The sequence below is a fragment of the Saccopteryx leptura genome, chromosome 1 (genome assembly GCF_036850995.1).
Source record: "Saccopteryx leptura isolate mSacLep1 chromosome 1, mSacLep1_pri_phased_curated, whole genome shotgun sequence".
In the NCBI taxonomy this organism is placed as follows: Eukaryota; Metazoa; Chordata; class Mammalia; order Chiroptera; family Emballonuridae; genus Saccopteryx; species Saccopteryx leptura.
Window position 1 is genome coordinate 80,302,563 of NC_089503.1, and position 24,945 is coordinate 80,327,507.

The 24,945-nt window shown below is 48.6% G+C and overlaps 1 protein-coding gene across 8 annotated transcripts in view; it reads left to right on the plus strand.

Annotated features, from left to right (window-relative positions):
- The window catches only part of AMOTL1 (angiomotin like 1), a 169,376-nt gene extending 144,762 nt beyond the window's left edge, over positions 1 to 24,614 (plus strand). For all 8 annotated transcript variants that reach the window (XM_066370842.1, XM_066370851.1, XM_066370860.1 and 5 more), the window contains 6 exons: positions 2,971 to 3,120; positions 8,528 to 8,718; positions 17,208 to 17,333; positions 17,936 to 18,162; positions 20,987 to 21,262; positions 22,582 to 24,614. In XM_066370842.1, the coding sequence (XP_066226939.1) occupies positions 2,971 to 3,120; positions 8,528 to 8,718; positions 17,208 to 17,333; positions 17,936 to 18,162; positions 20,987 to 21,262; positions 22,582 to 22,688 (1,077 nt within the window). In that variant the 3' untranslated portion in view covers positions 22,689 to 24,614. The remainder of the gene's footprint in view (positions 1 to 2,970; positions 3,121 to 8,527; positions 8,719 to 17,207; positions 17,334 to 17,935; positions 18,163 to 20,986; positions 21,263 to 22,581) is intronic.
- Positions 24,615 to 24,945: the final 331 nt, after the last annotated feature.

Sequence of the window (24,945 nt, forward strand, 5' to 3'; positions counted from 1 at the left end):
AGCCTGACTGTGGATGTGGAATGACCACTTCTGAGGTCCAAGCTGGGGATTCAGGCTGTAGACAGTGTCATAAAAGGAAGTGAGGACATAACACAGAGATACAGATAACAGGACAACGAATCCCAGAGGGAAGGGGGAGGGAGTTAGGGGGAGGGGGGCAAAAGGGGGTATAATGGAGACACAGGGGTGGGGGGTGGGGGTGTATGTTCAGTGGGACACTTGAATCCATGTAAACACTATAAATTAAAATTAATAAAAATTAAAAAAAAAGGAAGTGAGGTCTAGCCAGGTGGGCAGGAGCCGTTATGGAAAGTAGACGCCCCAAATCTAGGTGCCGTGTGGCCCAGGTAGTCTACACAAAGTACTGTGCTTGGTGTCTGACGTGCAGAACACAGTATTGCTTATCCAACTGTTGCTGCTGCTGTTGAAAATAAAAAGCTATGCCTTCAGAAAACATCTCCTGATCCCGGGCTACTCAGTGTTTCGGCAGACTTCGAGTTCAAGGTTAAAGCAGCTAAAGGGGAAGGTTGTTAAATCTGCAAGGATCTTGTCCATTAGAAGTCCTTAAAACCCCAAATCCTACATAGAAACTACAGTTTTAATGCTAGCATGTGGAATCTCAAGTATTATCCTTGTCACCACCGAAGAACTCATTAAATAGGAAAACATTTGCCACAGAAAGTGGCCGGAGCCCCTGAAGGAGAGGGGGCTGCTTTGATGCCAGGACCCGTTATTATTGTCATAGCTAATCACTCATGGAGGCTCCTCCTCTGTGTGTGGAGTGAAGGAAGGTTCAAGTTTTTAAATCTTTTTGTTTTAATGTTTCCGTGAATGTAAAAGTTGTGAGCTCCTTGAAGACAGGTTCTCTATAATCACCATTATGGATCTTTTCTTGTCATATTTATGTAAGATCTTTGATTGTGGGTAGCCCCTCGAGAATGTCCCATGTGTCTGGCTTCCAGTAGCACCCCTTGTTATTATTAAAGTTCCTTTTGAAGGGCCTTATTCAGCGCAGATGGCTTATATTGTGTGCTTACCATACTTCCCATGATGGTTAAGAGCTTGGACTCTAGAGCCAGACTACTGTGACTTAGACTGTGACCCCAGGACAGATGTATCAGCTGTGTGACCTTGAGCAGTCACGTAACCTCTTTAGTCCTCAGCTTCCTCATCTCTTAAATGGATATAGTAAAGGAGTTTGCCTTTTACTATTATTAGGAGGATTAAATGAGATACTATATATAAAGAACAAAGCTTGGCACGGTGCTGCTTTAAAACTGTTGGCTGATAAAATTATTGTTACTATGTATATTAACCATCTTCATCATAATAAACTCCTTGCTAGACTTAAGGCTGATACAAAGGTAAATGAGAGAGTCATGCCTTCCAGAATCTTGCAGTTGATTAGGGATAATATAAATTCATTCATTTAACAAGTATTTAGTGAGTACCTGCTGGATGCCAGGCTTTGTTCCAGGCATTGACGACACACTACACTCTGCCCAACGGAGACCAAAACAGACGAACCTCGTGGCTTTTATATCTTCATGCCCACACACTTAGAAAACTGTATAGAGTCTAGGACATGGTACATCGTACATGAATGGCACTCCCAAAATACTTGATCAGATGAGGCTTTTAGAATGGCAACCTGCAGGTAGTAGGTCCTCAAGTGCCTATTAAGTTGAATCAAGCAATCAAAAGCACAATGATTGAAAGAGCCAGATGAAAATTGATCCCAAGAGTAGGTATAAAAACCACTATAAAATTGCTGGTTTTCCACCCCCTTGAAATATCAGAAGCATCTGCACTTTAGTTCATGGCTTTGGCATGGCTGCAGGCATGGCTCCTGGCCGTGCAGCCTGCTGAGTCAGTGACCTTCACAGCAGGCTTTTCAGCTTCCGGTGTGCTCCCACTCGCCAGTGCAGTCACCGGTTGATCCCGGGATCCGAGTCTCCTGCAAGGCATTTGCTCACCCAGGTAGGGAATGACAGGAAATAGCATCTGGTGTCTTTGCACTTGGGACCAGATAAGTAAGCGCCTCAGCCTGATAGCTGGCACCAGCCAGTTCCTGGGAAGTTAGAAACGTGCCCGGGATTCATGGTCGCGGCCCGACTCATGACTGGATGAAAACAGAGTCTGAGGGTGAGAACTCGACATCAGGTTTCTCAGTCCATGCTGATGTGACACATTCATAAATCATTGTCCTAAACGTCCACCTCCTCGGTGGTTGTGTCAAGGGTTCCTTACGCCCTCCTGCCGCTTTGGGGCCATCACTCCCCATCTGTCAAGGCTTGTCAGTCTTTAGGAAGTTACTCCACAGACATCTAGAATGAGAACTTTTTATTTTTATTCACACACACACACATGGGCACACATGCATATATACATATATACGCACATACTATTCTCTATCATAAGAGGAATTTATAATTATTGTGTAAAGTTTGAAAAATACAGAAGAGAATAAAAAAGATGAGCACTTACTATTCTGCCACACAGATAAACCTGGTTAATGGTTTTAAGCATTTCTTTCCAGTCTTTTTTTCCTTCCTAGATGGATAGACAGAGTCGTGATAATGTTGTATATAATTTTTTTATTCTGGATTTTTCAGTAACATGATAAAATAAGCAATTCCTCCTAACATTAAAAATTCCTAACCCCATTTCCAATGTCAGCAATTGCTGTAACTACTAAGAAGTCACCAAGGCTTGAGCTCTGAGCTGTACAAATATAACCGGGGCAGGGGCCCCGGTACGGTCTCCAGTTCCAGCACCCCAGCTGTGTTAGGTACAACCGGTGGCCTTGTCTAAACCTCTTCTGTTCCAGCACACATGAGTGATAGGAGGGGGGTTTGTGCACGGGTAGTTTAAGTCGGGTCTCCAGGCGATCTGACCCCCATCTCCTCCCCAATGTTAAGTAAGAATCCAGTCTAAGTTCCATGCTCCTTTCTTTCCTCCTCCGCTCAGTTACGAGAGAAGCAAGCCTATGTAGAGAAAGTTGAGAAGCTGCAGCAGGCCCTGACCCAGCTGCAGTCTGCGTGTGAGAAGCGGGAGCAGATGGAGCGGAGACTTCGGACCTGGCTGGAGAGAGAGCTGGACGCCCTGAGAACCCAGCAGGTGAGGGCTGGGTGCAGGGCCCGCGGGCAGCCACATGCACACGCTCCTTCAGCAGACGTTCCAGAGCAGAGCGCCTGCGGCAGGCCGGCTCTGGCCTCTGCCTTGCGGATGCAGAGGTGAAGGAGAGCCCCTTCCCAGTGAACCAGCACAGGAGCCAGTGCGGGAGCCAGGCAGTCTACTCACGGGAGTGACTAACGTCCTTGCAGACAGTGGGGCCCCTGGGCGCTGGGTGTCGGGTAATGTGGCTATAGACAGCTTCGCAGAGGAGGGCACTTGAGGAGGCCTTGGAGAGATGAGTTTGTGGGGGGTTCCTGGGAAGAACATCAGAGGTCGAGGAAGAGGAAGTGTAAAGGAGAGAGGCATGACACGGTGCGGCAGGTTCGGGACAGCCGGGTGCAGCTAGCCGGGGGAGAGCGCCCAGTGGCGCTGGTGAGGAGGGGAAGGCCACTTTGTGGAAGGCCTTTAATCAAGTTGAGAGACTGGACTTTTTCCTGTAATCAGTAGAGCCAGTGCCTGGTCAGCAGTGGTACAGTGGATAGAGTGTTGACCCAGAACACTGAGGTCCCCATTTCAAAACCCCAGGGTCACCACCTTGAGCACAGGGTTGCCAGTTTGAGTGCGGGATCATTTACATGAATCCCAGGGTTGCTAGCTTAGCCCAAAGGTCCCTGGCTTGAAGTCCAAGATCACAGAGTCACTGGTTTGAGCCCAAGGTCACTGGCTTGAGCACAAGGGGTCACTGGCTCAGCTTGAGTCCCCCGGTTAAAGCAGGTATGAGGAGCAATCAATGAAGAACTAAAGTGAAGCAACAATTAGCTGATGCTTCTCATCTCTGTCTTCTCTCTCTCTCTCTCTGTCTTAAAAAGAAAAGAAAAGCCAAAAACTGGGAGTTTTTAAGCTGGAGAGGCATACAGTACAATAGATTGGTGAAAGAGCCCTCGGTTGGGGTCATCTGGGCTGCAGTGACAGTAGAAATCCATGGAGAAGTATTAAAAGAGGGAAGATTAGTAGGACATGACCATCAGTGCATATTCGGAGGGAAAGGAGAAGAAGGAGTCCATGCACCTTGGCAAGGGGACACATCCTGCAGGACAGCTCTGTGGCTGGAATGGGGTCCATACAGGCCAGTCAGACTCCTGGCTGGTGCCCAGGCTGGTGCGTCGTTAGCCAGTGTGGTCAGTGAAGCCATCTGTGCAGCTGATGAAGGGTGTGTCTTGAGTGGGGAACCAGGGGAGTGTGCAAGACAGCTCCATGGGACTCTCTATTAGATAGGGCGTAGTGGTTGTGGTGGAAACACTTGCAAGCATACACTCAGGCCAGCCCAGCCTTCCTCATGACAGCCGCCCGCCGTTCCCTCTGGGTGTATGTGCTTAGCTGGAGAAGGAGGTGTCAGAGAGACTGCCCAGGGCATTAAGAAACCCACCCAGCCTCCCACCATCCTGGCATGGTGGTTGGCACCTAAGGAAGGGTGAGTCTGTCTTGGGACGCCCACTCCTTCTGCCCTGTGCCCCACTCCCTGGCACTGTGGCCACCCTTCCGCTGTTCTCTGTTGTGAAGTTTCTGAGATCTCAACCTCCATGCCTACAGGGCAGGCTTTTCTGATGCCTTGGACCATGCCAGCACTGGTGGCTACTTACAAACCTTTGGCTGATAAAATGGGCACATCTTAATACTTAGGCTGAAAAAAGAATGTTTGTTTCCAATTACTGTGTCACCACACCCTACCATCGGATTACTTGTCCTTGGACTTTCTATTTTGAGTGCTGTGAAACCAGACTCAACTCCATTGTCCTTGCTGTTTACCAAGAGAAGTGTGAAGTTAAATTATTTTAAAAATATCTCTATTGCCACCGAGAACCATTCCCAGTATGCACACTCTGAGCCATGCACACTCATGCTCACTGTTTCCTCAGACCGGCAGAGGCTGCGCCCCTGCTGTGCAGAAAGGCTGCTGGCAGCGTTAGGCAGACTGTGGGGACAGGGGTTTCAGGGTGGGGCTCTCCAGGGAAATTCTCAGCTTGCATTTTAAATTCAGTGTTGGGGGCTGATGGCAGACCCCACTGTTTATGGCTGACATGAGACCAAAGAGAGGGGGACAGAGGATCTTTAGAGTTAAACAGAACTTTGCTTAACTCAGCATCTATTTAAAAAATAGTATTACATTTTTTGAAATGAGTGTGTTAATCTGTCTCCTATGATATGAATGACACTAAGGAATTTCTTTGTTTTTGCCCACTCATTAAAAAGATGTATATTATTTTTATTTTTTCCTTTAATACTTCTTTAGTCTATCATTTTATCAGTAAGCATACATTCTTCTTCTTCTTTTCTTATTTTTTTTTTATGTGGGAGGCAGAGAGACAGACTCCTGCTAGCGCCCTGACAGGGATCCACCCGGCAAGCCCTTTATGGGGCAATGCTTTGCCCATCTGGGGCTTGCTCTATTCCTCAGCAACTGAGCTACTTCAGCGTCTGAGGCGAGGCCTTGGAGCCATCCTCAGCGCCCAGGGCCAACTTGCTCCAGCCATTTGAGCCATGGCTGCGGGAGGAGAAAAGAGAGAGAGAAAAAAAGAGAGAGAGAGAGGAGGGGGAGGGGTGGAGAAGCAGATGGTCACTTCTATGTGCCCTGACCGGGAATTGAACCCAGGACTTCCACAAACCAGGCTGACACTCTACCGCTGAGCAAACAGGCCAGGGCCATACGTTATTCTATAATCAACTAGATAAAGATTTTTATTACAAATAATTCTCGTCTACGGCCATACCACCCTGAACGCGCCCGATCTCGTCTGATCTCGGAAGCTAAGCAGGGTCGGGCCTGGTTAGTACTTGGATGGGAGACAAATAATTCTCACAAAACCCTTGAGTTTCTAACTAGTTACATGTGTTTGGAGCCCATGGACTGGTGTGGTGAGCGCTGCCCTGCTGGCCCTCAGCAGGGATGACTGGAGTCCACTTTAGTCCACTCTAGAGCATGAGGTCTCCCGAGAAACTCGGCCTTTCTGGGAAAGGTGTCCAGGGGCCTCTCTGATCCCTTCTTCTCATTCACTCTGCAGCAGCACATGTGTATCCCTGCCCTGGACATGGCCAGCCCATACCACACCTGTTCCTTACCCCTGTGTTACCAAGGCATTTATCTGACCCCTTTAGAAAGCATACTGAGGTCACACTCTAACAAAGCTCCTAGTTATATCTGCTCCATCAACAAAGCCACTTTCTATAGGGAATTATTCTGAAGGGACCGTTGAGAGAATAGATCACAGCACTTATTAACTCAATACCTCACACAAGGGCTCTGCCCTTAGACTGACACCAGGACACAGTTGAACTTCACCCAGATCCTTACCAACACAAAGCTTCACTTGAGCTGCAGTTACTCCTGCACGGCACCCTGGACCTTTCCAGAAGGTGGCTAGACTGGAAGTGAGCAGTGGCATGGAATCATGAATTAATTCACAGCATGACTCCAGGGATAGACTGACCAAGGTCTAACCTGCTTCTTTCTTTGACTAGAAAAGTGCCCTTGGGTAAGTAAGCTTTCTGAGCCTCAACTTACTTCCTTGTGTCTAAAATGGGGCAAATACATTATCTTTATCTTATACTTGTTACTGCAGAGTGCTTACACAGTGCCTGGCACTTAGAAACTGATTGAGAAAGAATAACTATCATTGCTGTTCTTATTAATAATTATCATTCCCTTCAGAATCACTTGAAGGCTTAGGGCATCCCTGGCACCCTCTCCCAGATTCCTCCCTTACTCCAACATTTCCGGTCCCACTGAAAAAAAGGTGACAGAAATGTGTTCACCGTGGTATCCCCAGTGCATGGTATGTGCTCGTAAATATTTGTTGACCTACTGAGCAAGCAGCAGAAGCTAGCCTGCCTGACCCTCAATCTGTCTTTCTGGCTGGAATGCTTATAGTTAGACCGTGTTATCTCTGTCTGTGAGAGTGTTGGAATTCATGCATTTATTTAATAACTCTTAAGGACCCGAATTAGGTGCTCTATGAAGAACTGTCATGATTTTATTTGAAGTCAAAAGGATTCTGCACAAAAAAGCCAGCTGAGATGGCAACATTAGGATTCAGATAGAAACTGGCCAGGTAGATGGCAGCTTAGTGAGGCTGTGAGACTTTTCTTTGGAGTGCTTCTAAGAACAGGGAGCTTCTCCTCTGACTGATGTCCTCCTGCCTGAGGCCCGGTGCCTGGCCAGAGCGGAGTCAGTAACTTCCTGTATAAGTTGATGAGGATAAGTGTGTGCCTTCACTCTATTCTTGCTTGAATGTTGGTCACTGGCAAGATCCTAGAATAATTTGTATTTGTAGCTTTAAAATTTTGAATGCAGACAGATGGTTTACAAAAGCCCATGGGCCCATTTACCTTTTTATCTCTGGTCAGATTAGACTCCATCAAACGCCCAGCTGTGGCCCTAGGTGGTTTATGTGGTTCAGAGTAAAGCCTTCAGGTGCCTCTCCCCTTGCAACCAGCTCTACATCTAAAAGCTGTGTTCACTGAAAAACATGAGGAGACATGGAATAACTGGGGTGAAATCATTCTCCTCGAAGTCAGAACCTCCTCAAAACCTCAGTGTACCCGAGTTGAATGGAAAAAAAAATCTGAAATGTGACTATTCTCAGCTTGTGAGCAGTCCAGGTAACACAACCGCCTTATTTCCTATCTTAACAGAGATGAAAAGAAGAGCTGGCCTTGCCTCAGAGGATTTCCAGTAGCACTTTACTTTGTTTCGCCCTTTAAACTTTATTAAATGTCATATACATTATCTTATTTGATTGTCAGGTTTCTAAGTGGGGCAGGTGTTAATATCTCTGTTTCCCGGATGAGAACATTGCAGCCAGGAGAACATGCATGTTAGGGCATCTCACTCCCGATTCCTTGACCTTCACGATTTATCTCCCAACCTCGGGGAATACCAAGGCCTGGAATCACTGCCTGGAACTCTGGAGAAGGTGCCTGAGACCGGGAGGACAAGACTTAGTTCTTGTTTTTGGTTTTGGTGTAAATTAACCGCAGGACATTGGACAAGCCACTTCTTGTCATACAGAGCTGTACAGACAGATAGACTCGGGTTTGCATACTGACCCTATTGCTGATTGGCTTAGAGGTATGGGACAGCTCATTTAACTTCTCAGAGGCTTGGTTTTCTCATCTGTGAAAGTGGGATAATTTTGTCTATCTGTATGTGGTAGGTGAGGTAGCTTGGTGTTAGGATATGCTGAATTTGGTCCTCCATACTGGAGACGGAGCAAGAAAGTGATGGTAATGTGTGTGAATGTGCTCAGGCCCTGGGCACACGTGTGCTCCATCTGGGTAACTGCAGATACAGTTGATGTGATCTACTTTATAGCTCCTTTTCAGTATCGAGATATTATTTCTCCTGCTTCTCCAGAAACATGGAAACGTCCCGCCAGCCAGCATGCCAGAATGCAGCGCCCCGGCCCTCATGGAACTTGTGAGGGAGAAGGAGGAGCGGATCCTTGCCCTGGAGGCTGACATGACCAAGTGGGAGCAGAAGTACCTGGAGGAGAGCACCATCCGGCACTTTGCCATGAATGCTGCAGCCACTGCCGCCGCCGAGAGGTAAGACCAGCCTCGGCCCAACATAGAGGTTTCATTCAATTTGTAGATGTACCCACCCACACAGTGGAATACTGTGTGGTCTTCAAGGGTGATGCTGAGAAAGTCTATGTCACGTTCCTTTTTTTTTTTTTTTGACAGAGAGAGGGACAGATAGGGACAGACAGACAGGAAGGGAGAGAGATGAGAAGCATCACTTCTTCGGTGCGACACCTTAGTTGTTCTTTGATTGCTTTCTCATATGTGCCGGGGGGGGGGGGGGGGGGGGGCTACAGCTGAGCCAGTGACTCCTTGCTCAAGCCAGCAACCTTGCGTTAAAGCCAGCGACCATGGGGTCATGTCTATGATCTCACACTCTAGCCACAACCCCGCACTCAAGTTGATGAGCCCATGTTCAAGCTGGATGAGCCTGTGCTCAAGCCAGTAACCTTAGCATTTCGAACCTGGGTCCTCTGCATCCCAATCCGATGCTCTATTCACTGTGCCACCACTTGGTCAGGCTCACATTCTTTTTTTAATAGTGGGTATGTGTCATGGGCCAGATAAGAAGAATAGTTAATCCTCATAATAGCCCTGAGAGGAGGAAGTATTATTGTCCTCATTTTTTTTTTTTTTTTTTTTTTTTTTTTTTTTTTTTTTTTTCCATTTTTCTGAAGCTGGAAACAGGGAGAGACAGTCAGACAGACTCCCGCATGCGCCCGACCGGGATCCACCCGGCACGCCCACCATGGGGCGGCGCTCTGCCCACCAGGGGGCGATGCTCTGCCCATCCTGGGCGTCGCCATATTGCGACCAGAGCCACTCTAGCGCCTGGGGCAGAGGCCGAGGAGCCATCCCCAGCGCCCGGGCCATCTTTGCTCCAATGGAGCCTTGGCTGCGGGAGGGGAAGAGAGAGACAGAGAGGAAAGCGCGGCGGAGGGGTGGAGAAGCAAATGGGCGCTTCTCCTGTGTGCCCTGGCCGGGAATCGAACCCGGGTCCTCCGCACGCTAGGCCGACGCTCTACCGCTGAGCCAACCGGCCAGGGCTTATTGTCCTCATTTTGCAGGTGAAGAAATGAGGCTTAAAGAGGCACAGCAGTTTTATTTCAGATCACACTGCTAGTGAGTGGTGGGACCACACGTCCAAGTGAGAGCTGTCTGACTTCAAGCATGATTTTACTTGGCTTGAAATTGTCTCCTGCTGCTGTCATTTATTACTTCTGTTGCTTTATTTCCTTTTTGTAGGTGCATAACCTTATTTTTCCTTTCAAAATCAGCTCAAAATGTCCGATAGTTCACAAAATTATTCTACGAAACTACTGTTGTTGGAGTGAGCAGGCAGTTCCCTGTGATTGCTGGCGCTGGCCTGCGGTCAGCCCTGCTGGGCGGCGTGCGTCCTCCGGTCCGGTCCCCCCCCCCCACCTCCTGCCAGTTTGCTTTTGGCCCGTACATTATAGGGGGCATTTAATTTGGAGTTGTTTAGAGTTCACTAACATTTAGAGTCAGTATATTTCAAAGACATCCAGAAAATGGGGCTAGTCAGTCCCACGTTTCCTTGGAATGTGTGTTATTTCTTCCTTAATGAGAAAGGGAAGGCCCACTGGGGTGGCGGAGGATGCTCTGCGAGCCCTTCATGGGCTCTCATGTTCACTCCCAGAGAAGAACTGCCAGCAATGTGCTCAGTTCCTGGGGAGGCAGTGGTGCCACCCCCGTGGGTGTGGATGCCACGGCACCAGTGCACTTGGCGAGACCTGCGGGCTCGTGGAAAATGGCCATTTGGAACTCATTCTTACTACTCGGGAGTTGTTGGTGCGCAGCTATGCTCTGAGGGGAACCACCCACAGCACCCCACCCGAGGGAGCCTTCGGGAGTGGGAATAGCATTAGCGTATCGGAGCTGCAGCTGTGGTGCGAGACGTGGAGGACGTTGCAGCCTCCAGTTCAGTCTTTGTACCGTACAGGTCAGGGGTCCCCAAACTATGGCCCGCGGTCCACATGCGGCCCCCTGAGGCCATTTATCTGGCCCCCTCCATACTTCCGGAAGGGGCATCTCTTTCATTGGTGGTCAGTGAGAGGAGCACAGTTCCCATTGAAATACTGGTCAGTTTGTTGATTTAAATTTACTTGTTCTTTATTTTAAATATTGTATTTGTTCCTGTTTTGTTTTTTTACTTTAAAATAAGATATGTGCAGTGTGCATGGGGATTTGTTCATAGTTTTTTTTTATAGTCTGGCCCTCCAACGGTCTGAGGGACAGTGAACTGGCCCCTGTGTAAAAAGTTTGGGGACCCCTGGTATAGGTGAGAACATTGAAACTCATGGAAATAATTATTGATATTTACATAGTTGGGATGTTTTTATTTTCAGCTTTTTGATTTGGAAGGTAATAAGTAAATCACCTCTATCCCGAGGAAGAGAACAAACCATCAGAACTTTACAACGGGTTTGGCCTTCTCTGCCAGCTTTGGCCTGAGGCTGGGCTGCCTGTGATGCCCTGTGATGTTTATTGGAAGAACGCTGTGCGGGAGGCAGGGCCCCCACGTCCACGGCTTCTATAGCTGTCGCTGGTCATGGACGTGTGATCCTGTGAAGGTCTTTCTGGATGTCACTCACTTTATTCAGAAGTTACCTAATTTCTGAAATGGAAATGATAATTTTGGGCTGGTTACATGCAGAGAACCAGACCTTGTTCCACTGGCTGGGAAGACACAAAAGCCCCAAGAGCAAAGTAAATGTGTTACTTTGGAAGCACAACACAGGGGCCTCTGGTTGCTATTGTTGTCTCAGCAACTACTAATTTATCAGATTAGATACATGTTTGGGATCTGGGCCCGAGAGGATGAATGGGACTGGAATGTAGAATCAGAACTAGAATGAGCAGAATGAAACTGTGAGACTTCTGCAGGGGGCACAGCAGGGGGCAGTGGTGGCTGGAGGAGACCCAGACAGCCCCCAGCCACCCCCGCTACGCTAGCCCAGCCTTGTTCTCCTCTTTCCTGCAAGGGCAAGTGTCTCTTGCCGGCGGAGAGCAGGGTGGATGGAATGGGCCCTTTCCGCCACTCCGCCCTCCCTCCCCTTCTTTGCTTCTGCTTGCGTTTATTGAGCATCTCATAGTTCAGTGGAAACTGCCCTCCCCCTAACTGACCACTCCCTCCCACAGTCTCGAGGAAAATCCGGTTTTTAGCTCCAACCTTAATCTTTTCAAAGAAAACCTCTGTAATTTCATGTGGAAAATGAAATGAAATTTTCCACATGAAATTACAGAGGTTTTACTTTTCTGCTAGAAGAAAGATTTTTGAGAAAGGTCAAAATTCTGAGCTCCTGTCTAAATGCTAAATGGCTGCATATGCGTTGGTAAAAATTAGTATTCCCAGTCATTTGTTGTGTGCCTTTTCAACCACTGACAACTACTTCACATTTATAAGCGATGCTTTTTAAACAAAGAAAATGACTTTTGTATACCAGCTGATTTTACCATCTTGGTGCATTTGGGTACCATTGATCAGAATTTTGAGAGATTGGGCCTGTTTTTTATGGCTTTGAAAGTTTTTACAGATTTTAAAACAATGTAATATTTTTTGAGGGTCTTATGTATTTTCCTTCTAAGATGCTTTTGTTTCATTGTGCCTGCTGTCCTTAGTTGGCAGTGCAAACATGAATTTTAAGTTTGTTGCCAGATCTGCATGAATTCCCCAAAAGTAAATGGTTGAAAACATTTCTCCAGCCACTAATTCCTGATGTTTTTTGTGCATCCTAGAGTATGTTGCCAGTACGTGTAAAGCATTTTGCTTTTTTTCTCCATTATTGGGCTTTTTTACTTATTTTCAGCCACATTTTGCACTGAAGCCACACACTCATGTGTGCCCGTTTTATTGGTTTATTTGACTTATATGCATCTTTGCCGAAGCCTCATGAAAACACAAAACTTCTGGAGCAGGGGTCCCCAAACTTTTTACACAGGGGGCCAGTTCACTGTCCCTCAGACCGTTGGAGGGCCAGACTATAAAAAAAACTATGAACAAATCCCGATGCACACTGCACATATCTTATTTTAAAGTAAAAAAAATCAAAACGGGAACAAATACAATATTTAAAATAAAGAACAAGTAAATTTAAATCAACAAACTGACCAGTATTTCAATGGGAACTATGGGCCTGCTTTTGGCTAATGAGATGGTCAATGTCCGGTTCCATATTTGTCACTGCTAGCCGTAACAAGTGATATGACGTGCTTCTGGAGCTGTGATGTGTGCGTCCCGCGTCACCGGAAGTAGTACTGTATATGAGCGACGCCACCACATACAGTACTCCAGGAGCACAGGATGCTCCTCTCACTGACCACCAAAGAAAGAGGTGTCCCTTCTGGAAGTGTGGTGGGGGCCGGATAAATGGCCTCAGGGGGCCGCATGTGGCCCGCGGGCCGTAGTTTGGGGACCCCTGTTCTGGAGTGTACAGTGGTAGTTAAGAACATGAACATTGAGGAGTTGATAAATATCTAGATTTAAATTAATTTTCACCTGCACTAACTGGATATTCTTGCAAAGTCACCTGCAAAATGAGGATTGTAACACCTGCACAGGTGGCTGTGAGAACTGAATGAGATGCTAGTGTAACGTGGCCATGAGAACTGAATGAGATGCTAGTGTAACGTGGCCGTGAGAACTGAGTGAGATGCCAGTGTAACGTAGCCGTGAGAACTGAATGAGATGCCAGTGTAACGTGGCTGTGAGAACTGAATGAGATGCCAGTGTAACGTGGCCATGAGAACTGAGTGAGATGCCAGTGTAACGTGGATGAGATCCAGTGTAACGTGGCCGTGAGAACTGAATGAGATGCCAGTGTAACGTGGCCGTGAGAACTGAGTGAGATGCTAGTGTAACGTGGCCATGAGAACTGAGTGAGATGCCAGTGTAACGTGGCCGTGAGAACTGAATGAGATGCCAGTGTAACGTGGATGAGATCCAGTGTAATGTGGCCGTGAGAACTGAATGAGATGCCAGTGTAACGTGGATGAGATCCTGTGTAACGTGGCCGTGAGAACTGAATGAGATGCCAGTGTAACGTGGATGAGATCCTGTGTAACGTGGCCGTGAGAACTGAATGAGATGCCAGTGTAACGTGGCCGTGAGAACTGAATGAGATGCCAGTGTAACGTGGCCGTGAGAACTGAGTGAGATGCCAGTGTAACGTGGCCATGAGAACTGAATGAGATGCCAGTGTAACGTGGCCGTGAGAACTGAATGAGATGCCAGTGTAACGTGGCTGTGAGAACTGAATGAGATGCCAGTGTAACGTGGATGAGATCCTGTGTAACGTGGCCGTGAGAACTGAATGAGATGCCAGTGTAACGTGGCCATGAGAACTGAATGAGATGCCAGTGTAACGTGGCCGTGAGAACTGAATGAGATGCCAGTGTAACGTGGATGAGATCCTGTGTAACGTGGCCATGAGAACTGAATGAGATGCCAGTGTAACGTGGCCGTGAGAACTGAATGAGATGCCAGTGTAACGTGGCCGTGAGAACTGAATGAGATGCCAGTGTAACGTGGATGAGATCCTGTGTAACGTGGCCGTGAGAACTGAATGAGATGCCAATGTAACGTGGCCGTGAGAACTGAATGAGATGCTAGTGTAACGTGGCTGTGAGAACTGAATGAGATGCCAGTGTAACGTGGATGAAATCCAGTGTAATGTGGCCGTGAGAACTGAGTGAGATGCTAGTGTAACGTGGATGAGATCCTGTGTAACGTGGCCGTGAGAACTGAATGAACTGCCAGTGTAACGTGGCCGTGAGAACTGAATGAGATGCCAGTGTAACGTGAATGAGATGCCAGTGTAACGTGGATGAGATCCTGTGTAACGTGGCCGTGAGAACTGAATGAGATGCCAGTGTAACGTGGCCGTGAGAACTGAATGAGATGCCAGTGTAACGTGGCCGTGAGAACTGAGTGAGATGCTAGTGTAACGTGGCCGTGAGAACTGAATGAGATGCCAGTGTAACGTGGCCGTGAGAACTGAATGAGATGCCAGTGTAACGTGGCCGTGAGAACTGAATGAGATGCCAGTGTAACGTGAATGAGCTGCCAGTGTAACGTGGCCGTGAGAACTGAATGAGATGCCAGTGTAACGTGGCCGTGAGAACTGAGTGAGATGCCAGTGTAACGTGGATGAGATCCAGTGTAACGTGGCCGTGAGAACTGAATGTGATGCCAGTGTAACGTGGCCGTGAGAACTCAGTGAGATGCCAGTGTAACGTGGATGAGATCCAGTGTAACGTGGCCGTGAGAACTGAATGTGATGCCAGTGTAACGTGGCCGTGAGAACTCAGTGAGATGCCAGTGTAACGTGGCCGTGAGAACTGAATGAGATGCCAGTGCAATGTGGCCGTGAGAACTGAATGAGATGCCAGTGTAATGTGGCCGTGAGAACTGAGTGAGATGCCAGTGTAACGTGGCCGTGAGAACTGAATGAGATGCCAGTGTAACGTGGATGAGATCCAGTGTAATGTGGCCGTGAGAACTGAGTGAGATGCTAGTGTAACGTGGATGAGATCCTGTGTAACGTGGCCATGAGAACTGAATGAGATGCCAGTGTAACGTGAATGAGATGCCAGTGTAACATGGCTGTGAGAACTGAATGAGATGCCAGTGTAACGTGGCCGTGAGAACTGAGTGAGATCCAGTGTAACGTGGCCGTTAGAACTGAATGAGATACTAGTGTAATGTGGCCGTGAGAACTGAGTGAGATGCCAGTGTAACGTGGCCGTGAGAACTGAATGAGATCCAGTGTAACGTGGCCATGAGAACTGAGTGAGATGCCAGTGTAACGTGGCCGTGAGAACTGAGTGAGATTCCGGTGTAACGTGGCCGTGAGAACTGAGTGAGATGCCGGTGTAACGTGGCCGTGAGAACTGAGTGAGATGCCGGTGTAACGTGGCCGTGAGAACGGAATGAGATGCCGGTGTAACGTGGCCGTGAGAACTGAATGAGATGCCGGTGTAACGTGGCTGTGAGAACTGAATGAGATGCCAGTGTAACGTGGCTGTGAGAACTGAATGAGATCCATTGTAACGTGGCCGTGAGAACTGAATGAGATCCATTGTAACGTGGCCGTGAGAACTGAGTGAGATGCTAGTGTAACGTGGCCGTGAGAACTGAAGGAGATGCTAATGTAACGTGGCCATGAGAACTGAGTGAGATCCAGTGTAACGTGGCCGTGAGAACTGAATGAGATGCTAGTGTAACGTGGCCGTGAGAACTGAATGAGATGCTAGTGTAACGTGGCCGTGAGAACTGAATGAGATGCTAGTGTAACGTGGCCGTGAGAACTGAATGAGATCCAGTGTAACGTGGCCGTGAGAACTGAGTGAGATCCAGTGTAACGTGGCCGTGAGAACTGAGTGAGATCCAGTGTAACGTGGCTGTGAGAACTGAATGAGATGCCAGTGTAACGTGGCTGTGAGAACTGAATGAGATGCTAGTGTAACGTGGCCATGAGAACTGAATGAGATGCTAGTGTAACGTGCCTCCGCAGTGTGAAAGAAATGCTCGTTCATTTGTAGCTGTTGTTGAAAAAGATGAAGAGGTGCTTCTTTGCTGTTTCTCAATGTTCTAGAAAAGACCTGTAATATTTTAAATATGACCATAGCACTGGAATATGAAATTAAAGAGATGTGAAATATTTGGCTAGATCATTTTTTATGAATTTAGTATTCACTGATCAGAGACATTATTGCGCCTTCAGTCTGAGATAGACTTACGTCACTTAGATGGCGCAGTTATCCCATTTTTACAAGCTGTTGTTAGCTAGGGTGATTAAAATGCCAAAACCATTGGCAGGAATTTTCAGACACCTACTTCCAGCTCCACTGCATTTTCATCTACTTGTATCGGGTCCCCTTACTCCAGCCCCTGGACTGGACTTTCCCTGGGCGGGGTGTGTGTCTTCATCTCTCTGCTGTGCTACCCAGTGTGACTGACTGTCACAGGCAGGGCCCCTAAAACAATAAGTGAGCCAGAATGCAAGCTTGAAGGAAGGTTTCAGCTTGAACCTCTCTGTCCGAAGACCAGTAACAGTTTTAAGTATCTACTGAATCTCCATTTTACTATAAAGTACCGAACTGGATGCTCTGTGGGTGAGAAGTAGAACTAAAACTTCAACTCTGATTGAGAAAGTCAGAAAGGATAAGGAAGGGTAGAAGAAAGAAAAACACAGACAAATATAATTATGGTATTCAAATGTCAGTAGGTGTGCAGTGTCTGTTTCACAGCACTGAGCATAACTTAGTATACAATGTTATTAGTAGAAGGGACAGTGAATTTTTACTTCTGTATTTTATTTGGGGTTTTGTCTTTTGATGCTATCTTAATTCTGTCGAGTTGAAGGGGAGACTTGGCCAGGCGTTAGGAGCGGGGAAAGGGGTTGAAGGAGTTTGTGGAGGTATTTTTAGTGCAGTTCCCTCAGACGCATCCCTGTGAGCATTTGCATCCTCCTCTGTGTGTCCTGTGTTGCCAGGGACACCACGATCATCAACCACTCGAGGAATGGCAGCTACGGCGAGGGCTCACTGGAGGCCCACATCTGGCAGGAGGAGGAGGAAGTGGTGCAGGCCACCAGGAGATGTCAGGACATGGAGTACACGTAAGGGACAGCCGTGTGTGTGGCCGTGACCCCGGGCCCCATTCTGGCCACTCACCTCAAGACCCCAGTGACCAACATTTGCGTTCACACTGCCACCCCTTCCTGTTCTGAACAGCCTGTAGTCCCAGTGAGTTTACTCTCCAAGTAGTGAAAAGAACCTTGAGTATTTTCTGATTCTCATTTTTGGGCATCAGGGGGAGAAATTCTCTTGGAAAGTGGACCCGGCGTGAGGCTTCAGGGTTCCCATGCTTCCCGCTGCTCTCCCACCCCACGGCCAGCCATCCTGGACCCTCTGCGCAGGCCCCTGAGCACGCTGTGGTCCAGGAGGCGCCTGCTAGGAGGCCACCGTCCTTCTAACCTTATGTCCTCAGGTGCCCAGGAAGTCTCAGAGTCTTCTGAGGGGCCAGACCAGGTGCACCCTTTTGATCTACTACAGAAGATCCATCTTATAAAATTTGCAGGTTATAAATGTTTGAAGACTTGACAGTGCTTCATTCCCCATCTTGAATTATAATTTAAGTCCCTGGGCAGCCTAACAGCAACGTTTTGAGTTTTCCTAGCCAAATGGCTTTTGATTATAACTGTTTTCTTTTGTTATACAGCATTAAAAACCTGCATGCCAAAATTATAGAGAAGGATGCCATGATCAAGGTCCTTCAGCAGAGATCTCGTAAAGATGCCGGGAAGACGGATTCCTCGAGTTTGCGGCCCGCCCGCTCTGTCCCATCAATTGCCGCGGCCACTGGGACACACTCCCGCCAGACATCTCTTACCAGCAGCCAGTTAGCCGAAGAGAAGAAGGAAGAGAGGACCTGGAAGGGGAGCTTAGGTGAGCCCCACACCTCCTTCAGGCCAGGGTCTGAAAGCAGGAGCTACACCAGTACTGAGAGGCAACCTCGTCTAGTGGAAAGAGTCCTGACACTTGCGTGGTGTCTGGCTCTGGGACACAGAAATGCCACTGAATGTTTCCAAGTCTCAGTTTACTCATCTGTGAGATGGTGAGAATAATCAATCATACTTTGGTTGTGGAAATTAAGTGAGCTATACTCAAAGCAAAGGCTATACCACCAGATTGACCATTAGCCACGGGTTGACCATGTAATTTTTGTCATTGTTGTTAGATTTTGAGGTGACCGACCGTAACAACATAAATGTTCTGATAGAAAAAGCCCATAGATGTCAGGTCTCTGAACTTGGCTCTGCCCTGACCCGTTGTAAGACTGCCCTACCTCTGCTTCTGTGCCTAGAAAAGCGGGGCATGTCTTCCCTGTTACCCCGGGGCTGTGGTGGGGCCAAGTAAGATGACAGGAGGAAGCACTTTGGCAGAAGTGTGCTCGAGCATAAGAGGTGGGTGGTCGTGGTGCTGGTTGTATTGTTGTTGCATGATGCGGATGCCATGTTAGCTACGAATGGGTCTCCTAGGGAGAGGGCCGGCCTGTCGATGGGCTCGCTGAGCCAGGATAGGAAGCAGGCAGCGCCACCGGCATGCCGGCAGCGTTCCCAGACACACGTCCTCCACTCTCCCCCTGACTCGGCAGCTCCAAGGGTCTGGCCCTCCTTTGATGCATTTCCCTGGGTCAGAGTGTGTTTTGTTTATCTTGGGAGCCAAGAGCCAGTTTTTGTCAGCACTGAACCGCAGAGGACCCTGGCTGCTTTGTGCCAAAGGGGATAAGAGCTTCCAGTATGAACCTGATAGAATCGGGGATCAAAGACACCCAGCCAGAATCTCTGTTTGAAGTCCCTCCACGGGTAGCTTCAGCAGCCCTGCCCTCCAAGGAAACGTACTTCAAAGAGGACGTGTATGGACAGCAGCTGGGATCATCAGAGACCCTCCCAAGGAACCTTGGCTGCTCGCGCCAGTTGGGGAGCCCAGTAAAGGAGTCTCAAATGTGCTTGGGCCATTCGTCTCATCCAGTCAGGCCGGCATGGCCTTGGTGTCCGTGCCTGTGCCCCCTAGCATTCGGTGTGTCTACACAGGCCTGGGAGCTGGATCCAGTCTGCAGGAAGAATTGCTGTGTTTTCTGCACTGGTATTCTGCCACTGGTATAATTGTAATTGGTGTCCACATGTCACAGAAGCAGAGAGGGGCTCTCTGAGAGGCCAAGCAGAGACACACATTCACGGGCCACTGCACAGTCCCCATCATGTTTCCACAGTCCCTAGTCTAATGGACTTTGGAAGGAGGTAGAGGTGACAGTGTATACCTTCCTGATGGCTCAGGGCTCCCAAGTGAGGTGAGTGGCTGGTGAGCTAGTTCCACAAGAACAGCCTTGTTAGACTGCAGAGTTTGACAGCTGGTTAGCTGGGAAGAACACAGGCACAGTCTTAAGTCCCATTTCTGCCACTTCTTAGCTGTGAGGCATGCATCACACTGAGCTTCTTTTCCTTGTGTGTAAATGGAGGATAACAACAGGACCTGTCTTATAGGTCTGTTGTGATGTGTGTGAAGCACCTAGCCGAAAATGCAGTCTACTCGGACTGTGGTATGTGATCCGTGGAACAGCATCCTCAGCATCACCTGGGCGCTGGTTAGAGGAGCTGGGTCTCAGGCCCCGCCCACTGCATCAAACCTTCATTCAACAGTGTATCCAAGTAGCCCATAGGCACATTACATTTGAGAAGCACAGCTGTGGACAAACTGAATTGCTCTGTGTTGAGTTATGAATGGGCACCTTGAAATTGCCCTGGTGAGGAGACTTTATGAATTGCTGGCTCGTTAAGATACGTGAACAAATAGATGATTGTGCTGACCATATTTTCTATAGGCTAGTGTTCCGGAGTGCTGGCACTTTTCTGAATGTGTGCCGTATTTCATTATCTAAAAGTAAAGAAGTTGCTCTCCTGTCCAGCTCGGCAGGAAGTCCAGCTCTGCTGAGGAGAAGGGGAAGCACTGCCCACCACGCCTCCCTCTCCCTAGCCAGCAGCCTGCCTCCCCCTGCCCACAGCTGGCCTGCAGTGGGGGCTGGGAGGAAGAAGAGGCCGAGTGGTTCTTCCCAGGAGCCCCGCGGGTTTCCTGCTTCTTGGGGCCATGGCTCTTGGCTGCAAGGGTCTCTTTTGGGGAATAATGTGCACAGTTCAGTGTTGTCCTGCCCTAGAAACTGGTTTGTATTTGACCCTGGCTCTGTGGGAGACCATGCAGTACCAAGAGTGGAGTGGAACTGTGGGCCGTTCAGATGCACAGCAGGCTGGTGGGCCGTGTCTAGGACCAGGGAAACCTTCAGTTTTTCTTAAGCATACAACCACTGCTCAAGGTCAGCCCTCCTGGGCCTTATTAGAGAAAGCAAGCATCTACTCAAGAAAGCCTTGCAGGAATGTCCCACCCCTCAACAGAGGCTGTGAGGCACCTCCTACCACTTTAGAATAATTTTATTCTATTTTTCATATTAGATTATAACCAGTTTACAGCTCCTCTCAAAAACAAACAAAAAAAAAAACACCTAAATTTTTAGGGAGGGAACTAGTCTTTTCCTTTTTTTGATTCCCTCAGTGCTTATCAGATTGTCTGACACATAATAAATGCTTCTAAATGCATTTGGTGAGTGAATGAATGAATAGGACAGTCCACAGTCAAACAGGAAATGGTCTCCCAGGAGAGTCCTTTTCCTCCTTTCATATTAAAGAATGGCCTTGAAAAGCTGTCTTTCGGCCCTCAGGACTGCTGCTGGGGAAGGAGAACCATGAGCAGGCTGCCGGCCCCCTGCTGGCCACCCCACCGGCTGCAGCGCTGCCCCCTACTGCGGCCACCACGCTGGCCGGCAGCGCCCACGCCAAGACGGGTAGCAAGGACAGCAGCACCCAGACGGATAAGAGCACTGAACTCTTCTGGCCCAACATGGCATCCTTGCCCAACCGCGGCAGACTGAGCATGACCCCTTCCAACAGCCCGGTCCTGAAACACCCAGTGGCCAAGGGCGCAGCAGAGAAGCTGGGTAAGAAGTTCCAGTCTCCTGTTACCACCTAGGAAACTGGAGTGTTCTCTGGCCTGAGAGAGGGGGCCTTCTGTTGGGCTGGGGAGGGAACAGGGCCACCCATCAGCTCTCACTTTGTGGGGTAATTTTTTTATGATTATGGATACCCTAATGCACGTGGTTGTGTGTGCTCTTATAGGAATAAAAGGCATGTAGAACTCCTAATTTATTACTGTTTAAAGGAGTATACAACTTAAGTGTGCCCTCTTTTTTGTGTGTGTGTGTGACAGAGAGAGAGAGGGACAGACAGGAATAGACAGGAAGGAAGAGAGATGAGAAGCATCAATTCTTCATTGCAGCTCCTTAGTTGTTCACTGATTGCTTTCTCATATGTGCCTAGACTGAGGGGCTACAGCAGAGCAAGTGACCCCTTGCTCAAGCCAGTGATCTTGGGTTCAAGCCAATGACCTTGGACTTTAAGCCAGTGATTTTTGGACTCAAACCAGCGACCATAAGGTTATGTCTGTGATCCCATGCTTAAGCCAGTAACCCTGTGCTCAAGCCGGATGAGCCCGCACTCAAGCCAGCTTCCTCGGGGTTTTGAACCTGGGTCCTTTACGTCCCAGTCTGACATTCTATCCACAGCACCACCACAAGGCAGTGAGTGTGCCTCTTAATGTATACTTTGTAACCAGCCCTTTCCTAGAAGGGTTGCAATGGACGTGCTCTGAGGGGCGCTGGGGAGCCCGCACCAGTGCGTCGGGGGTATGGCGTACATAGATGTAGCCTTAGTTGTTCAGGATTCGGGGTCGGGAGCGCCTCCTGACTAAAGAGGAGGGAACTTCTGGCACAGCCCTCCTCCAACCGGTGCTAAGGAGCCACTTTAAAACATTTCAGAGAAGACAGCTTGGGAGGAGTGAATTTGTGATGAGTCCAGAAGTGTCCAGGAAAAGAATGGACTTGGCTTTGTCTTGGGGACAATCTTAGTCACGGGGATAGCTCTTTTCAGGAATTATTTTGAGTAGATGGGATTATTGGGGTCATAAATTAACTATTTCAAAGGAGTTCTTTATTTTCATCTGACAAAACAGACAATATATACAGCATTTTCTTTTTTAATTTTTATTTATTTTTTTAGATTAGTTTCTGGAATGTACTTTTTTTAAGGAAGGCAGGGAATGTGTGAAAAGCACCTGGCTCCACCATGGCCAGTTATGTGGCTTTTCCTACATACACCGGTGGTGAGTTGTGGTATTTGAAACGGTGCCCTTTTAGAGACCTGGTGAGACCTGCACCCTTCCTGAGGGACGGGCTGCTGATGTTTCCCTTCTGTTTGGCAGACAACTCTCCGGGCCACGGGAAGTCACCTGACCACAAAGGCCGGGTCAGCAGCTTGCTCCACAAGCCCGAGTTTCCCGACGGGGAGATGATGGAAGTGCTCATCTAACAGCCGCGTCCCTGGTGAATTTCAGAACAAGCGAGGAACGTGGCAAAGAGGGAGCAGGATGGTCAAGAAGGACGATCAGGAAGGTTGTCGATGGAAAGTCAGGATTGCTTTGAACTGATAAAGATTTCAGATTAGTAAGAATATTTTTTTTAATAAAAGTTTTAAAAAAAATTAGGAGACCTACATGAATGAAGATGACGAGAACGCTATGGAGTTTTAGTGCATACGGTGGAAGAGAGATGATGCATGTAGGTTTGGAAACAAAGAAGATATAGGAAATGGGATTTTTCATTGTACAGAAAATGTATGTCATGGGGAGGGTCTGTGTATACCCATTTTCTGGTTATAAACAGAAAAACCTGAAAATGAATCTTCCTTGGAATTCCCCCACTCTCCTTGCCTCTTAGCATCTTTTTGTTTAAGAAGAACCTTCTAGAAATATCTGAGAGCCCGTCTGGGCATAATGTAATGTCACCTGTGCCATCCATGGGGTGTCCTGGGAACGTGGGTGGGCGTGGCAATGAGATGAAATGTCAGGGGGTGACGGAATTTAAAATGTGGCCCTCATCTAATTACCTGCGTGGCTTGGGTTTTTCAGGAGATTATGGGCTACGTGGCTCTTGCGGATTCTGCAGTGTTTTCTGAACAGAGGAGGAGCATCATGATCTTGGTGCTCACCCTAACTTCCCTGACTTCATCTGTCTTTGCTTTATTCTCTTTCATTTTCCTGTCCCCCTTGGGTTTTTTTGTTTGTTTTTTTTTTCTTTTTTCATTTTTAAATAAGACATGGCAGAATAGGTCTGGGATTTACTAGAGCAGTATCTGAACTGTCAGCATTCCTGCTGTGTTCAGTAGTGACCAGGGGGACAGAGCCGTAGGCTGGCTTCCGGCTGCTCCCTCCACCTTTGGGCAGTTGGGTTGCAGCTGTTAATCCCCTTCCGACCGTGAACTAGGTGAGCTTGGACGAGGCACGGACCTTGCATTGAGGTCACGGCCCTTTCTCTTGCATCAGCTCTTTTGCATAGAGTTTGGCATTTCCTCCCCGTTGCTCTGCTGGGGTGAGACTTTCCGGACGGCACTCTAGGGAACGAATGACATTGCCTGAGTGGCACCCAGAACCTCACCAGGCACCGTGCACACTTCCTAGTATCTGTGGCTCACACGCCTACCCCTCACTTCTCTGGTCGTTATGGATGAGAACGCAGACTTCTGTGACTGTCAGCACATGTGTGTTAAGTTTTTGTCTGTCCCGGACTTGCTGCCAGTACTATACAGTTTGGTCTGCCTTTTTCAAGGTTTCAGTTTGAGGCAAGTTATCCAAAGTAAGATGGAAACACCATGTTAAAGAGCCAGGAGTGAGGGAGGTGACGGGCCCTTACCCTGTGTGTGACGGTTCACGCTAGCTCCTCCAGCGAGAGGCTTCCTGACAAGTCCAGGAGGTGCTGGGCCGGAAGAGAGAGCCACTGACCGGGCGGCAGGTGGTCTTGCAGGCCCCCTCCAGGTCAGCCAGAGGCGTGCCGTTCCCGGCCGTTCTCCTCATGCTTATTTACAGAGAGAAAGGAAAGCCCTGGCCCAAGACTACCTAAATGAAGCCTGGAGGCCACACTGCCCAGGACTTGGTGCTTGGGTAGCTTCTGTTGAGGTTGGTCTTCACAGTTTATCCCGGTGGAGGGATAGCCTCCCAAACTGAGGAGGTTGAAGCAGGACAGAAACGTAGGCTGGAGGGAGAGGGAGGAAACCAGTGCTTGGCCCAGAGGGGACCTCACCGCCCAGTGTGACACAGTGAGCCGGAACTGTCTCCTGACCTGCTCTTCCGTGGGCACGGGGCTTCCTGCTTGTCGCTTCCTTGGGCCCAGGTTAAGCATCACCGAGTATTGTGCAGCCTGGGAAACCAGCGGCTCCCTGGTATGTGGGGAGAAGGAGGACCCGTTCGTAAGAAAAGGATTGCTGTGCCTGGGGCAGAGGGTCCCCTTACAACCTCTGTTCTCATCACTCAGTAGGTTCAGTAGATGGCAACTGACTCTCTTAAGGATATTTTGAAACTCCCCCACCCATCAGGAAGGAAAAACAGTATCTAGAGATAGGGCAAGTCGCCTCTGCCAGCCCCCACCCCTGCGAACGTCTGGGCCACCCCAAACTCGGGCTGTATCTCCTAGAAGTGGGTGAGGGCGAGACAGCCCAGTGTCCCCGAGACCTTGTCTTCAGCACAAGGCTGGCACGCTGTCCTCCGTCCCCGAGTTGCCGGGCGCGTTCACTG